The following is a 16,002-nucleotide window of genomic DNA, read 5'->3' on the forward strand; positions in this document are numbered from 1 at the left end:
ACCGTACACAAGTAAGGAAACTGCAAAACAACAGTGTCATCTGCGGAAAGGACACAACCATTGCGGGAAGCCCAGGAGCAGACAAGGATCTCCAGAAGGCCAAATTCGCCCCAACCAAAGACTGTTGGTACAAATCAACCATCAACAAAAGGTCTCCTTACCCCTTGATTTGGGTTTTGAGGCTTCCTCAAGGTTGGGGAGGGGGGGGAATCTTAGCTTTTTTTAAAAAAAAATCTACAAACCTCTGGGTTCCCCCAAACCTGCGTGGCTGTGAGTGATACCCTTTTGACTAAAATCAGTGCCCCAGCATTCCATCTATTTCCCTGTCATTCTAAGAGAAGTTGGAAATAGGGAAAAAAAACTGGTAAACGGATGGAGAATTTCGAATGCAGACATTTCCCTGCAGCCGGGAACAAGAAGGGGTCATTCAGAAAACCCAAAATCACAGAGTGAATCAAACAGGGAGGATTTTAGAATCAACCTTCATTGTCCACTTTTTTTTAAAAACTGCATTGTTAAGCTCTTTCCTCTCCCAACGTCATTTCACTTTATGAGAGAGGGGGCAGAGCGTCAGGATGGCAAGAAAAATCCAATCTGGAACGCAAGCCTCCTAAACTGGTCTAGTTTAAGACAACTGCAACACTACCCCCCCCAAAAAAACACACACACACACATTGGGATTTCCTGGACATCTAAAAGGCTTGTGTGAGATTGGAAAGAAGACTGAGACTTTTTCTTTAAAGTAAATCCTGGAAAACACTAGCTTTTTTGCTTCTAGTTCTGCGGCTGGGTGTGCTGGTTGCCACAGAAACCAGTATAGAAATAATTCCGGTTGGATGGACATCGCTCCCCGATGCGGTTGCAGGTGGAATTTTAAGCAAAAAAGGGCCAGCCAGCTAGCCGTGCGGGGTCTGCTTGTGCCACTCCGAGGGTCACTCCGAAGGTGGTCTCAAAATGCGACTGGATCTGGAGATACGGTCTTGGATTTGGGGAGTGTTTTGGCCACGAAGCTCAAGAGCTTAATTATCCTTCGGGAAAAAGCTTTGGAAAATGAAAACAGAAAGCTAGACGGTCCCCCCTGATGATGCCCAGCTCTGTAAGATGGATTCACTGAGTCCAAAAGCTCGGATACAAAAAAAAATCAGCCTGTCTATGTACCACTGAAAGTTAGGGCTTCTCACCAAAAACTCTCTGAAGCTGGCTAGGGAAACTGCGGAAAAGTCTGGCCAGAGGCAAGAAACAGAGGATGTAGTATAGAATAATATAGTGTAATAATAATAATTAATAAATAGAAGCACAAAGTTAAGGAGGATGAATATATCCTGTTGCTATGTAACATATAGACCAGTTATGGGATCTTCAGTCACGGGTCCCACTGTTGAGTTGGACTTAAGTTGCACCAGTCACTCGACTCAGACTTTTGTTTTCAATTACTCAGACTTGACTCGCAACTGGGAATCTGCCTCCCTCCTCTCTTTTTTCTGGTGGGGGGAAAAGCTTGTTTTTAACAGGGACTCAGACTTGGGCTTCGGTACCCAAGATGCAGCCTTTGGACACGGACCCACAGGCTTGCCAACATCCCTGATAAGGGACTTACCGTTTTGACTCAACTTCTTTAACAGTTCCTCTTGTGGAAGCCAGAAACCATAGACCACCTACCGAAAATCACCCAGAGGTTGACTGGTCATCCCCCAAATAACTTCTGGCTATCTCACCCTCTTCTCCTGATGGGTCATCCACCCGTTTCAAATCTCCCCCAGAAATGATTCTGTGATGTGGGAGCTGCTCACGAAAGCTGGCTGGCTACTTGCATGGAGCAACTTTTCTCGGGAAAAGCCCTGCAAACCATCAAAGCACTTTTTCTCTCTCTTTTTGGTACAGTGAGACAGGTTTGGGCAACAGGAGGCCCGAAGAGAGAGAGAGAGAGACTTTTTCCATGCAATATTTCCTCCAACACAAACAACCGCGTCAGCTGGCTACAAAGGCGGGCTGGAGAAGGGGGTCTTTTCCTGTCTAGCCACAAGCGGAGGAAGGCTCCAGAGATGCCTTTCTCAGCTTCAGCCATGTAATTAAAGGCAGAAAGCAACCCTGCCTGGTAAACACATTATGCTAGCTTTTACTAGAAGAACTCAGGTGGGGCTTGCCTTGTGGGTTGGCCAAAAGGCATGCTAGCTTAGCAGGTTGGCCACTGGAAGGACACAAGCTCAACACGGACTAAGGGCTGGTCCGCTTTATCAACACTACTGCCCTTCAACTGCCTTGTTCAGCTTCTCTCTGCCCGGCCTATAACTGGCAAATGGGAATGCCATCCTACTAGTTTCAGATGACACAGGAAACTACATGGTCCTGAATGTGCCACTGACCTAGCTAGCCGCTGATGGTGGCCCATGGATGCTTTCTGGGAGATCCCAGGACAAGACGGACTTTTCTTGGCTTGGTTGTCTTATGCATGCTCTACTACGCCCCTCCTCTCCTGATAAAGCCATTGTCTATCATGGACCAAGAGTTCTTGACCCACAACTGAGACCTGCCTGTCTCCAGTTTTGAAGCACGTAAGATTTGGCCCGGGGAACATCTGCCAGAAAGATCAAAAAGTGTGTCCTAGAGTATATCAAGTCTGAACTATCTCTGGAGGCAAAGATGATGAAACAGAGGCTGTCCTACTTTGGGCACATCATGAGAAGGCAAGATTGTTGAACGGACCAGTGAAACACGACAACTTGTGTTGTGTTTGTGCTGATCTGTGACTGCAAATGAAACTGGGACTGGACCGCAGTTTGGTTGAAATCATTTAGCCAAACAGTTACCTAGAAACTTTGAACCAAACTCATGACCGGATTACTTTATAAAACCAGGCACCACAATTGTTAGTCCATTTCAACTTTGTTGGACACGAGAATAAACTGTAACTTCAACCCTTATCCCAGTGAGGCAACACAACGGAAAACACCGAGAAATAATATTTTGAGCTGGATTTAGATTGTTTACAGTGACATATCCAAATGCCAAACGTTTAAAAATAACTTTTTTGCAGCAGAGAGGGGATTAAACAATATGTATTAGTTTTCTCTCACGCCTCCCTTCTGTCTTTTCCAGAGGTTGGCAAACATGCTGATGGTCAAATTCAGTGCACTGAAATGGCTTCGATCGATCTTAGGTAGGGGTACTCCAGATGCTCTGGATAACAACTTCCAGAATCACCAGGCATTTTAAAATGTTTTTTATTTTACCCCACCTTTCTCCTTAAGAAGGGCCCAAGACATCATTAAAAGAGAATATTTAGAGCTAAAAACAACTAAGTATAGAGATACCAAAAAGGAGCAAACACATAGCACACTAAAACACAGTAAGGAGAAGCAACATCAGAAGAAACACATTTAAAGAAATAAGCATAACAGTCCCTTTAAGTATCCTACTCAGCCATTAAGGGAAAGTGCGCCAGAAGAGAAAGGTCTTTGCCTGCTTATGTGGAAGAACAGCAAAGATGGGGCCAAACTGGCATCCTGTGGGAGTGGCTGGGAGGTATGGCCATTTAGTCCAGTACTGTACATCAGATGGGTGGTGGATACGGAAGGCGTTTCTAAACCCTTCACCAACCACATTTCCATCTCCCAGTTCAAGTCAATACATCTCCTAATTATATTAATTCCCGAAACATCAACATTTGCCTCGGGCATACAGAGAAGACTCTGTGCAAACAACACAGTAAATCAAGTCCCTGTCGCAAAGAGGTTAGGAAACGGTACATCAGAGCTCAAAATAAACAGCAGACGCAGAAGCCCATAAATTGGAAATGTGAAAAACCCCCAGTGTTTTAAAACAGAATCAAGTGGAAAAAGGACTCAGTGGGGAAACTAGCTGCCTTGAACAATCCGGGCATCCCCTCCCACTCCCCACCTCAAATGGGATTACAACTCCCATCCTGCTAGGTCGTTTGTAACACTGGCCGGGCCAGCTCCTTGAACACTTGAAGAAAATACAGGCAGAAAAAATGTAAATCAATAGATGGATTTTATATGCTAGCCAAACTGCGTCCAGTTCTGGATGCTGCCCTTCAAGAAGGATGTTGACAAACTGGAGCAAGTTGAGAAACAGACAACAAGGATGATCGGGGACTAGAAACCAAGCCCTCGAAGGAAAGATTGAAGAAACCGGGTTATGTTTAGCCATGAGAAAAAGAAGACAAAGGGGAGATAGGATAGTGCTTTTCAAATAATTGAATGATAGTCCTACAGAGGAGGGGCAGGATCAATTCTCAATCATCCCAGAGTGCAGGACATGTAATAATGGGCTCTAGATAACAGTTACCTCTGTAAGGTTATCGCTTCAGCCCCCTTCCCCTATTTCCACCCCTTCAAAAAGCCTCATGCTATCTGTTCTCTTAAGAATGCTCCGTCTTTCAGCGAAGGCAGACCGGGTTCCTATGAATAAAAGCACCGAAAAACTTCAGGCAGCCCCGATCTGTGTGGATTGATTCCTTCCCAAATTTCTTTTTTTCATTCTTCTTTCACTGGGGAGGAGGCACGGATGTGGAGGGACGCCGGATGGAGATCCCACAGACCGCAATAAAAAATAAATAAAACAACAGCTAAGGAGTTCATGCAGCCCACAAGCTGCCCACTCTATGACTGTGAAATAAGCTCCATTAACTCCAGGGGGACATAACGCTGTACAAGCTTGTGCTGTTAAATGTTTCATCAAATGCTAACCATTCTCTTGCTCCAGAGGTACTGAATCCCGCTTGGGACCAATAGTACTCCTCGAGGAGCACTATTAGGAACGGGTTTTAAATGGCAAAGAGTCTTGGTAGCAGCTCGGCATCTTTCCGTTTTAGCTGGCAGAAGCTTCTGGTTATCACAGCCCGCTTCATCGAGGCATGCAGCGCTGAAGCACAGCTCTCCCCCCCCCCCCCCCGAGCCTTCCTGAACCCGGATTCAGTTCTTTTGATGAAACAAATTCCTCACGCCTGGCCTGGAGCACCAGGAGGGACAACGTCAGGGTGTTTACGGGGTCAATTCCCATCCACAGGGCTAACCCCAGGCCTGGAAGGAAAGGATGAGAAACCGGGGGCATCTCGGTGGTGGCTCCTCAGCTACAGAATGAACTTCCCTCTGCAATTCATTTGCCCCCTTCACTGGTGATTTTTTAAAAGTCATTAAAAACCGGGTTATTTAGGCAGGCCTTCCAAAAGGGTGTCACTGTGGAATCAGTGGAGCAACCTACCTGATCCAGCCCGCCATTTTAAACGTTTTATAGAGAGATGGGAGAAGTTTGCATTCATCAATGGATACGAATACCCCCATGCCAGCCGGACCCAATGAGGGTCAGGCCCCCGGGACCGGACCATCCACTCACATGCAAAGATCACCTTCTTCTCAATGGTACCTGGTGTTACTGTCTCACTGCTCAGCCGGCCACTCAGCAGCCGTGCGGGGAGACATCATTGCTGGGAAGGGCGGGACCTTCACGACGCCGTCAATTTACAAACACGAATATCCCCATCTCTAGATTTAAATCTTCTGAATGTTTTATTTGTAAGTGCCTTTTTCCATTTTGATGGCATCGCTCATTTGCCTTTTATTATCTCTCGTTTGCTTTTGTTAAATTATATTTTAAGCCTGTTGTTTACCTAGGTTGTAAACTGACGAGAGAGTCGCCTTCGGCCGGAGGGGCGGTAGAAGAATGAAATCAATAATAACAATAACGACAAGGATGATTCCAAAAGCCAACAGTCTTGGAGGCTTGAAAGACTGCAAAATGACTCTTTTTGTGGGGGATTTCTCCCCCCCCCCCCGGTGTGCTAGTCAGCATCCAGGAGTCAGCTTTGGGCATTCACTGAACCCACAAGCGACGCGGTCCTTAGAAGTCATATTTGGCCCACCCAGGTTAGTGAGCAGCACCCATTCCACTTGTCCGCTCTACTGAGACACCAGCTCCCTCGAGATCCTCTTCTCGCTGAACCAACTTCCTCCCACCACCCAGTCACATGAAGAACGAACTTGGCCGTCATTCAAATAACCCATGTCTCCCTTTGCTTCTTTTCCGTCCTTATCCTTTCCTTCCCCCCCCCCCCTTTCACGTCAGGCTTTGGAGATTGTAAGCCCGAGATGGTTAGGGGCTGTCTTGTTCTTCTTGATCTTACGTAAGCTGCTTTGGGAGCCTCTTTAGCTGAAGAGCAGGGTTTAGACGTTCTCAAGAAACAAAAATCTCGAGAGCGCCTTCGAGCACCCTGCCTCCTTTTCTGCCCCAGGATGGTCCCCACAAGAATTGCACAATTGCAAGGCACTGAAGGGTTTTATTTTTTTTTCTGAAACAATGTGCTCGCCAAATGTGCGACCCACAGGAGACTGCTGGGGCTACCCCATCGACCTACCACTGGACCCTCTTGGCTGGTCTTTGGGAAAGCTTCTAAAGAACATCCCTGGCCCTCAAAAATAAATAAGGATCCGCCAGGCCAACGGTCCACCCCACGTGGTTCTAATCCACATGAAACATCCTCTTCTGATGATATAAGCTGCCTTTCTATATTCATTGTTCTTACTTTTAAATATTAGCTTTAATGAGGTAAGCCACCGTCGTCTACTCCCTGTCTTCAGCTTTAAAGACTGCCTTTCTAAGGAGGTCCGGCCGCCATGGGCCCTTTTTAAGCAGAAAAGTGGGGGTCAAAATATTTTAAATAAATAAATAAACAGCAACACATCTGGGGATGCCGGAGCCAAGCTCCGAAAGTTTAGATCAGCGTCCATGCCTGGCAGGTGGGGAGAAAGCATCCTTCTTGCCCGCACCCATCCTTCCCTCAGCTAGTCACAAAAGAATACCCATCTCACAACATTTCTGCGTGCCACTCTGGTCCAACCTGGCATCGTTCAGAGGGCAAACTATAACTCCCACCCTTCCTAGCGATGGTACTCCAATTCATCAGGAGTGGGTTGGCTTGGGGTAAGAGGCAAAATGATGGAGATAATGGCAGCCCTTTTGGGGTTAGATCTCCTCGTCCATCAGCTCTTCTGGGGTTTATGCATTTCCCATTGCACATAATTCAAAGCCTTAGCATGACAAGGCATTGATTCTCAAAGCTGCCCTCTCTCCTTCCTGCCTCTCAAGGCCTTGGGCCTTTGAAAAGGCACACAGTCCATCTGGGGATTCCCTCTCTTCTACTGCCCGGCCATAGCTGAGAGAAAGCAGCCCTATCAGAATTTCTGCCTGCCATCCCCTTTTCAAAAAGAGGAAATGAGGAAGAAAAACGGTGTGCCGATCTAGCACTACCTCTGATTATCCTGAAGCACAGCAGCTATCAGACTTGGAACATGTTATGAGATTAATTATTTATTTTGAGTACATCCCGTAGAAGAAAAGGAGTAGCCCTCATAGTCAACAAAAGAGTGGGAAAATCTGTACTGGGATACAATCTCAAAAATGATAGAATGATTTCAATACCAATCCAAGGCAGACCTTTCAACATCACAGTCATCCAAGTTTATGCACCAACCGCCAATGTTCAAGAGGCTAAAACTGCCCTATTCTATGAAGACTTACAGCACCTTCTAGAACTAACACCAAAGAAAGATGTTCTTGTCATTACAAGGGACTGGAATGCTAAAGTAGGGAATCAAGAGATATATGGAACAACAGGTAAGTTGTAAGTGGCCTATTGTCTAATACCAGCAAGGACAGATCCTGAAGCTGAGGCTCCAATACTTTGGCCATCTCATGAGAAGGGAAGACTCCCTGGAAAAGACCCTTATGCTGGGAAAGTGTGAAGGCAAGAGGAGAAGGGGATGACAGAGGACGAGATGGTTGGACAGGGTCATCGAAGCGACCGACATGAATTCAACCCAACTCCGGGAGGCAACGGAAGGCAGGAGGGCCTGGCATGCTCTTGTCCATGCGGTCACAAAGAGTTGGACATGACTTAACGACTAAACAGCAAAAGCTACATGGTCTTAGGAACCATAGTACTGTAAGTCTTTTATTCTAGGATTATCATCCCTGTGGTCACCATCATCATCCTACCCTTCTTCCGTGAACTATACAAAGTACCCGATCTGCTCCCATTTTCAAAATGTCTATGCTCCATGATCTACCAAAGACACCTCACCATGACTAAGGAAAGGCAGGCATAAAACACAAATCCCATTAAAACCTTAAGTGGAAGAACAAATCAAAGACAAAGGGTCATTCAAAACCACCAAACTAGGTAATCCAAACGGTTTGAGGGAGGTAAAAAAAGCCGCCTAAAGTGGTTTTATAGGCCAGATGGGCGGGGTATAAATCAAATAAATTAAATAAATAAATAAATAAATAAAAAGAGCAAATATCTTTTCTCTCTTCCTCACCCCCAATATTCACAAAAAGCCTGTGAGGTGGGTTAGGCTAAATATTATTTATTTATTTATTTATTTCATTTCACTTTAACCCCCGCCTTTCTCCTTAGCAAAGGAGCCAAAGGCAACTCACCGCGTTGAGAGACGATAAAAGGTGAATACAAAAGCGGCATACATACATTATTAAACGGCATTATTTAAAACAAACAAAAAAAGCACCAAATACAGATATATTTTTAAAAGAAACAAACAAAATTACTCCTCTTAGGAAAGGAAAACATCATCATAGACTAATTATCCCAGGGGAAGCCCTGGTGGATTTCTACCTGCCAGGCTTTACCTACTGTATTTATTTATTTACCTCCCTTCCCTGAGGCTCCACCCACAAGCAGCCCAAGCCCCGCCCCCCGGTAGGTTAGGCCACGCCCCCGATGGGCGTGGTATTTCCCCGCCCCGCCCCGCGCGCCCCGCCTCCCCCTCCTCCCGGTCCCTTTTGAGGAGCGACCGCCAGCTACCGTTGGGCGACGCTGAAGAGCCGGGGACAGGCGGCCTCGGCGCCGCTGCTGGGCTCCATCTTGGCGGCGGCGCCGGCCGGGGCTCATCCCTCCGGCTTCCCTCCCGGACCGGCCGGCGCTCCAACTCGGCTCCGCGGCTCGACTCTCCCGCACAGCGGCCAACATTCCCTTCCCCGAGCGCTCCGGGGCCCGCCCCCAAAACACCCCCGCCGGCCAATCACCGCCTCCGCCGCCGGACGCCGCGGCCAATCAGGAAGCCGCTTTCAAGAGAGAGCAAACAGCTGGCGATCGCCGCGCTTTTTCAGCCCACCTTACAGTGCCGGGTCTGTGGCCCAATCACAAACGCCCTGGCGAAACCGAGACGCCCACTCCTCTCGGGAAGCCAATCAGCTCGTTCGGAACGAGGCGCGGCATTCTGGGAGTTGTAGGCACGACCGCAGGTCAAGCCTATATAAGGCATAAAATTCCTTTACTGCCATCTGCCCAGAAGTTGAGCTTACGGCTGAGGAGCGCAAGGCAAGAGACTAAATAAAGGCCAATTTAAAAAATAAAAATAATAAAGTTATACGGGGGTCAAAATCACATCAAAAGCCTTTATTAGCATATGCAAAATAGTAGCATATAAAAGATAATAAATAAAATATTAATTAACTAGATCTAACAGCTACTACAGTAATTACTCATCTATCAATAGCATACATTCAAATATATATATGCATATTTCCCTTCTATTGTTTGGCAGCACCAAATTAATTAATCCATTGGATTTAGGGTGACCTGGCGCAAAATAAAAGTAATAGGGAAAGATGAAGGCAGTAGGAAAAGAGGAAGTCCTAACAAGAAATGGTTTGACTCAATTAAGAAAGCCACAACTTTTAGCCTGCAACACCTAAGCAGCGGAGTTAATGTTGCTCATTCAGTTCTAAGATCTTTCTGGACCTGCAACTCTAACAATCCTTCAAATACCACTTCAAAGCCTTTTAAAAGCCATCCAGATGGCTAGCCTTCCAAAACCCAACACCCTGCAGATCTTACGGAAGCAATGCTTATGGTTTAGCGATGCGCTGCCTTTGCTTCTATCTGTCCTGCTGTCTCTCCGTTGGTCATAAAGGCTGGAGAATAATGGGAGTCTGAGTCCAAGGAAAAGTAACTTCCCCAAGTTCTATGGGAAATTATGCAATAGTCTGCTGTAGCATTTATTATATCCCAGGGTAATTCCCTGAAGCTGAATAATGGGAGTTTCAGGAAGAGTAAAACGAAGCACAGTAAATTGCTAGGATGCACTTCAACCAGAAGCAGTGGTAGCCACCAGCTTAGAGGCAGCTAGCCAAAATTATTATGGACACAGTGATCAAGAGGCAAAATATTATTATAAATGAGTCTTGCTTGTGGGGTTTCCAGAGGCATCTGGGTGACCCCCCCCAAATGCTAGCTTAGAGCCGCCCTCCCAAACCCAACACCTTTCAGATCCGTTGGATCACATCTCCCATTTTCCACATCCACTGGCCACATGGTCTGAGCCTGATGGGTGTGTGTGCAGTTGCCGCCCCAAACATCTGGAGGGCCTAAAATTGGGGAAAGCTGAGTTAAACCCCTGGGATCATTCCATTGCCGGAGGTCTTTAATACATTACATTGAAATAATTAGGGAAGACGAGAGGAAAAAGAAAAAGAAATCAAGTTCCATTGAAAAACAAGACCGGGAATGTCCCTGTGGTCCTATAATTTATGGGGTGTTTTTTCTCTTTCTCCCAAGAGCACATTTGGTTTTTGCAGGCAGAGAGGGAAAGAAAAAGGGTCTGCTGGTACACATAGTGAAAATTCCTAAGAGACACAGAAACGCTTCCATATGTGGGATTTTCCGAAGAAGGGCCAGGCAGAAGGAAAGCAGCACTAGAGTGAAACAGGGAGAGTTGCTAATTAGCACGCACCAGGCTTTCCCAGTCATGGGCCCTCCAGATTGGCGAGACTACAGCTCCCATGCTCCCCAGTCACTGGAGTTGTCACTCAGACCCATCCGGAGGACAACGGGCAGAGGAAATCCAATTCCCAAGCAACAGAGAGAAACTTGGAAAAGTTAACTTTTGGGGAATTTACAAAAATTCTGTGCCAACTATGGTGGCTAGTAACTAAAACCACCAGCACAGTCAGCATAGGACACAGGGGGGTGACCTTTTCTCCTCCACACTTAGATAGCTAACTGGAAACAATCGGTCCAAGCTGGCCCACACGGCAACTGGATAGGGGCTTCTGATATTTGGAGTTTAAACTTTTAGAGTCCAAAACTGATTTTTTCCCCCCGTCTAGCAAGTATGACTACCAGAAAGATGATCAAATGCATCCTACATCAAATCAAGCTTGAACTCTCTCTGGAGGCAAAAAGATTGAAACTGAGGATGTCCTACTTTGGTCGCATCCTGAGAAAGCACGATGCTCTAGAAAAGGCGATCATGATGGAAAAGGTGGAAAGGCAGCAGGAAAAGAGGAAGACCAAACATGAGATGAACTGACTCTCTAAAGGAAGCCACAAGCTTGAGTCTCCAAGAGCTGAGCAAGGCTACTGTGGACAGGACATTTTGGAGATGGTTCATTCACAGGATCGCCATGAGATTGAGGTGACCTGACAGCACAGAAGAGCAACAAGAATTCTGCCTCATAAATTTTAAAAAAATCCCAAAGCATGCTTTCCCCACTGGGCTGGCGTTCCAAATGCAAGCATAATGAATGCAATAACTCACTATAGTCTTATCCTTTGGGGACATGCCTCCAATCTCCTGCTTCAGGGCAGGATCCGGAGGCCAGCAGTAGGTATTTGCGATACTGAGCAGTATATTCTTTCTCAGAGCCATCATCTTCCACGGAACAATCAGATTTTGCAGACCAGTGTGTGTGTGTGTGTGTGTGTGTGTGTGTGTGTGTGTGTGTGTGTGTGTGTGTGTGTGTGTGTGTGTGTGTGTGTGTGTGTGTGTGTGTGTGTGTGTGTGTGTGTGTGTGTGTGTGTGTGTGTGTGTGTGTGTGTGTGTGTGTGTGTGTTTCTTTCTGGGGGGATACTGGGATTTGTAGTCCAAAAGGCACTGCTTTGTCAAGGGCCACATCTGCCTCTCCACCTTGGCTTTCTATGCCTTCATTCAAAGACATCTCCTGGGCAGGGTGCACAAGTGTCAAGAACACTTATTAAATTCTTCATTCTCGTTGATGTCAACCAGTGGTTCCCAACCCTTGGTTCCCCCAATATTCTTGGACTGCAACTCCCAGAAACCCCAGCTAGCACAGCTGGTGGTGAAGGTTTCTGGGAACTGCAGTCCAAAAACACCTGGGTGACCCAAGGTGGGGAGCTACTGATGTAGATGGTCTTAACTCAACAAGGAACCTTCGAGCATCGTTAGATTTGTCATCTCCAGGGGAGAATGAAACAAGAAGCTGAGCTTCTGTTTGCTTGCTTGCTTTGGTCATCGGGGGTCTAAGGGATTTGTGTCAAAGCAGTCCTTTCGAAGGACTCTCCCAGACACATAAAGCACATCTAGCTGCCAAAGGAACAGCCTTTGCCATTTTGCACAATTTGTTGTGTGTTCAACATCTTTTGCACCATTTCATTGACTCCGTGCTGAAAATCTTTCCCTTCTCTTTTTCGTTCTCACTGAGACTGCCATCAAAAAACTTCCCAACCCTACATATGCCTCTGAAATACATAAAGAACACAGTGTTACGTTTCCTGTGCTTGCATTCCAGGACCAGACAAGAACGGATTTGCAGCTTTCTCTCTCTCACTGTGTGCACAATATAGCTCTGTGCAGAGAACATCAGCAGATCATCCTAGCTAACAGCAAACAGGCCCCGCCGCTTGTCTTCCTGTTGGCTTCGATATTAATAATATGCTGATTAGTTACTCAACACACAGCTTGTTCTCCTGGAACCGCCGTTCTGCTTCACTTCAAACATTTTAGCTGCACTCAGGCATCCAGCGCTGCCAAATAAAGGCAGAAATTTCGGACCGCTCCATCCTTTCCAGGAGAAAAAGTCTTTCTAAAGAAACGAGCCAAGCTCTTTTTTTAAATTCCAGGCCGTTCCTGCTCACAGCCCCAGCAAAGCCCCCTTGCCCCTGTTTTACTTCCCTTTCCCTCCTAAACCCTGGGATAAAATGAATGCAAAGACTTATCTCGGAATAAGTTTGGTTACTCGGCAATGCCCTCTCGCGGTTTTGCTGCAGAACTGCTGAGCCTCTGGCACACCCAAAGGGAAAGCATCTCCCTTCCTTTTTTTTCCAGCAGGCTCTTCATCATTATAGATACATTCATCTTTAAAATGACAGCACCCGTCCAACCTAGCAGGAGATGCTCCCTGTCCCTGCTCACCCTCCCCACGAAAGCCTCTGGGCAGAGGCCGGGCAGCGAATTTTGACTATTGAGCCTAATTTTGCAATAGAGACTCATTCGAGCTCCAGATCAGCACATCCTTGGCTGCCCTGCGTGATTAGAAAATAAATCCAGACATACAAAGGGGGGGGGGACGTTTGATTAGGAAGGAGGGCATGTTTGCAAGACTGCAGAAGAAATCTAACCCCACAAAAGCCTTAGAGGAAGGAGGTCATGGGGCTGGAGACTGGGTGCGTTACACTGCCAGAGGCTTGCAAGCTTACCTCATGCTTTCAGTGTGTCTTGCCCATTCAGTATGAACCAAGGAGCGAGCGACCGCGGCAAGAGGGGCGGGAGAAAAGAGAGAGGCTAATTCTTAAAAAAGGAAAGGGGAAGGCTATCAAACTCGGGATGGAGGGAGAGACCAAGCATGAGTGGGGATGGTTTGTTGACTTTGATGCTGCTGAGGTTGAACTTGGCCCTCCAGCCCTCCCCAAAAAAAGGAGCAATCTACCCCTGTTTTGTTTCGCACCCAGTCTCGAGGCTGTCCAAAATGCTGTGGAGAAGGCTGACCGCAGCCTCACAAAGCTGGCAAAGCCGATGCCACGGGACAACCTCCGCTCGGAGAGAAAAGCTGGCCAGACGCCAAGCTGAACTTGGTGCACTTTTGCAAAGATCTGAGCATCTCTCTGTGGCTCGCTCTCTCATGCACACGCATTCACACAGACGTACACACACAGATGTCTCTGTCAAGCTACTGAGATAAATCCTCACGACCCGGACAGGTGCACCCCTGCTCAGTTTGCTTGGCCCACAGCTCAGAGTCTGGCGGCGTGCCGTGGTGTTTTAGGGTTTTTTTAACTGTGGAAAATCGCAGCGCATGAGTGCGTTTCAGGAAACCGCACCAAACGAGGTTAAAGTCGCTGCGTTTTCAGGGAGCAGAATCAGAAGCCGAAAAGAACCGTCAGAAGAGAGGCCTTGTTTGAAAGATAGTTGAAACGTGACAAGGAAATGGCAAAAAAGAGTAAAACCAAGACTCAGCAGAAGTTCCAAGGATTCGAAGCAGGGCTCCTGAGCCTTCTCTAAAGATATTGGAGAGTTCACCTAGGATCATCAGCATGCAAAGTTCATACTATTCCACTATCCTGCCATTTCAGACCTTAGCAAAGCTGCCGCATGTCACGGGGCCTGCTCTGTTGTGGCACCACCTTTCCAGAATGCTTTTCTGCCACAGGTTCATCTCCTTTTCTTCTTGCTTTCTCTCAGGCATAACCTAGAAACATGACATATTTCTTCCTGCTTCATCGGGCTGCTGGTTTCAAGCTGATATCTACCAAGACCTGGGCAAGTGAACGTCTTTATAGCTTAGTCCTCCCAATGCCGGCTGGAAGGAATGGAAGACAATAGCCAACCACATCTTGGAGGAGAAGGAAAATATTATATGTTCTTACTGCAATACTACTACTATTGTAAACGCCTTCTCTGATCAGGCCAGTGCGTTATTGCTTTGATAATCTGCCCGGAGAATGCAAAATGCAGTTTCTTTCTAGGCTCATCATGGCTCCCACTAAGCGGGTGACAGTCCAGAAAGAGCAGATCAATATATTTCATATGGAAAAATCTCCAGTCCAATACCCAGGGGAGCCCTTGTTTGGATGTTAAGTGTCTTTATTTCAGTTCCTTCAAAATGAGGTAAGCCAGTCCTCTCTTTCCCTGTCTAGAGTTTCTTGAGATTTGCTGTTGAAAGCAGGCATGTTTGTCTAGTTTGCCGTTTGATCTCTTCACAACTGTAAGTAAACAAAACAGTTTTTTATTCTTTCTACTACTAAAGTCAGCTACTGAAAAAAAAAGGAGCCCATCGTGGCAAGGACTGCTGGGAGCATGAGTATTTGCTCTAAACCAAATTCCTTCTCACCCATTCTCTATTGCTTCATGTTTCTGCAACAGATGTGCAACATTTACTCCAGTTATTAAAGCAGCGGAGGTGGCCAGATGTGTCTCTGTAGGAGTCACTGCTCTGGAACTAAAGAAGCTGCTTTGTGTCCGCTTGGCTTTTTGATCCATCTAGTCTCGGAGTGTGTATTCGAATTTAGAGTAGCTTCCAGAGTCTCAGAAAGAAATCTGAGCCTCACCCTAGCCTCAGTTGCTGCCTGATCTTCTGAGCTGGAAACGCTGAGCTATTGTCCCTCCTTAGCCTATGCTGTTCCTTTTTCTCTGAAATCAGCGTTGATCTATCTTTCCATGCAGTGACAGCAATTCCCCTGGGCCTCTCTTCCTCCCTGATCTTTTGAACTGGAAACCCAGGAGACTGACAGGGGACATTCGACATCGCAGTAAACCCCAGTCACAGTGCCGGAATCCAAATATTTACCCATGCAAAGCTAGCCAGCCGGGGGCGGAGGGATGACAAGATCTGAAAACAATTTAAAGTAGTGTGTACAATTTTTAAAAAAAAATTAAAAAATTAGAATGATGAGAATAACAAAGTGGCTGGCAGAAGCCCACAGACCTGGCATATTCTGTCTACAGTGCTGGCAATATATAAATAAATGAAAAAATAAAAAAGATATCCCGTCATCACTCAAAGCAATCTGGCAACAGAGGGCTTCTGTGTCACCAGCCGCCACAGCAGAGACGGTAATTTCCAAGAACCTAGGATGTGTTTATGCCAAAAATGCATGATGCTGAAAGGAAAAGGGTATTTCCATCTGGCATTCCTTAAAAACTGACCCGCAAGAGAGAAAGCAAAACCTAGAAGGAGCCATCTTCAGTCAGCCATTTTCCTCAACCGGGCGCCCTTTACATATGTTCG

The 16,002-nt window shown here is 46.6% G+C and overlaps 1 protein-coding gene across 4 annotated transcripts in view; it reads right to left on the reverse strand.

Moving 5' to 3' along the window:
- GARNL3 (GTPase activating Rap/RanGAP domain like 3) overlaps window positions 1-16,002 on the reverse strand; it is a 71,471-nt gene that overhangs the window by 49,373 nt on the left and 6,096 nt on the right. Inside the window, exon 1 of one of the 4 annotated variants that reach the window (XM_072985078.2) lies at window positions 8,840-9,025. The exons of the other annotated variants lie outside the window; for them this stretch is intronic. Coding sequence (XP_072841179.2) covers window positions 8,840-8,898 — 59 coding nt within the window. The 5' untranslated portion in view covers window positions 8,899-9,025. Of the gene's footprint in view, window positions 1-8,839; window positions 9,026-16,002 lie in introns of those variants that run through there. 4 annotated transcript variants of the gene reach the window in all.

Source organism: Pogona vitticeps, chromosome ZW-PAR, assembly GCF_051106095.1.
Source record: "Pogona vitticeps strain Pit_001003342236 chromosome ZW-PAR, PviZW2.1, whole genome shotgun sequence".
Lineage (NCBI taxonomy): Eukaryota > Metazoa > Chordata > Lepidosauria > Squamata > Agamidae > Pogona > Pogona vitticeps.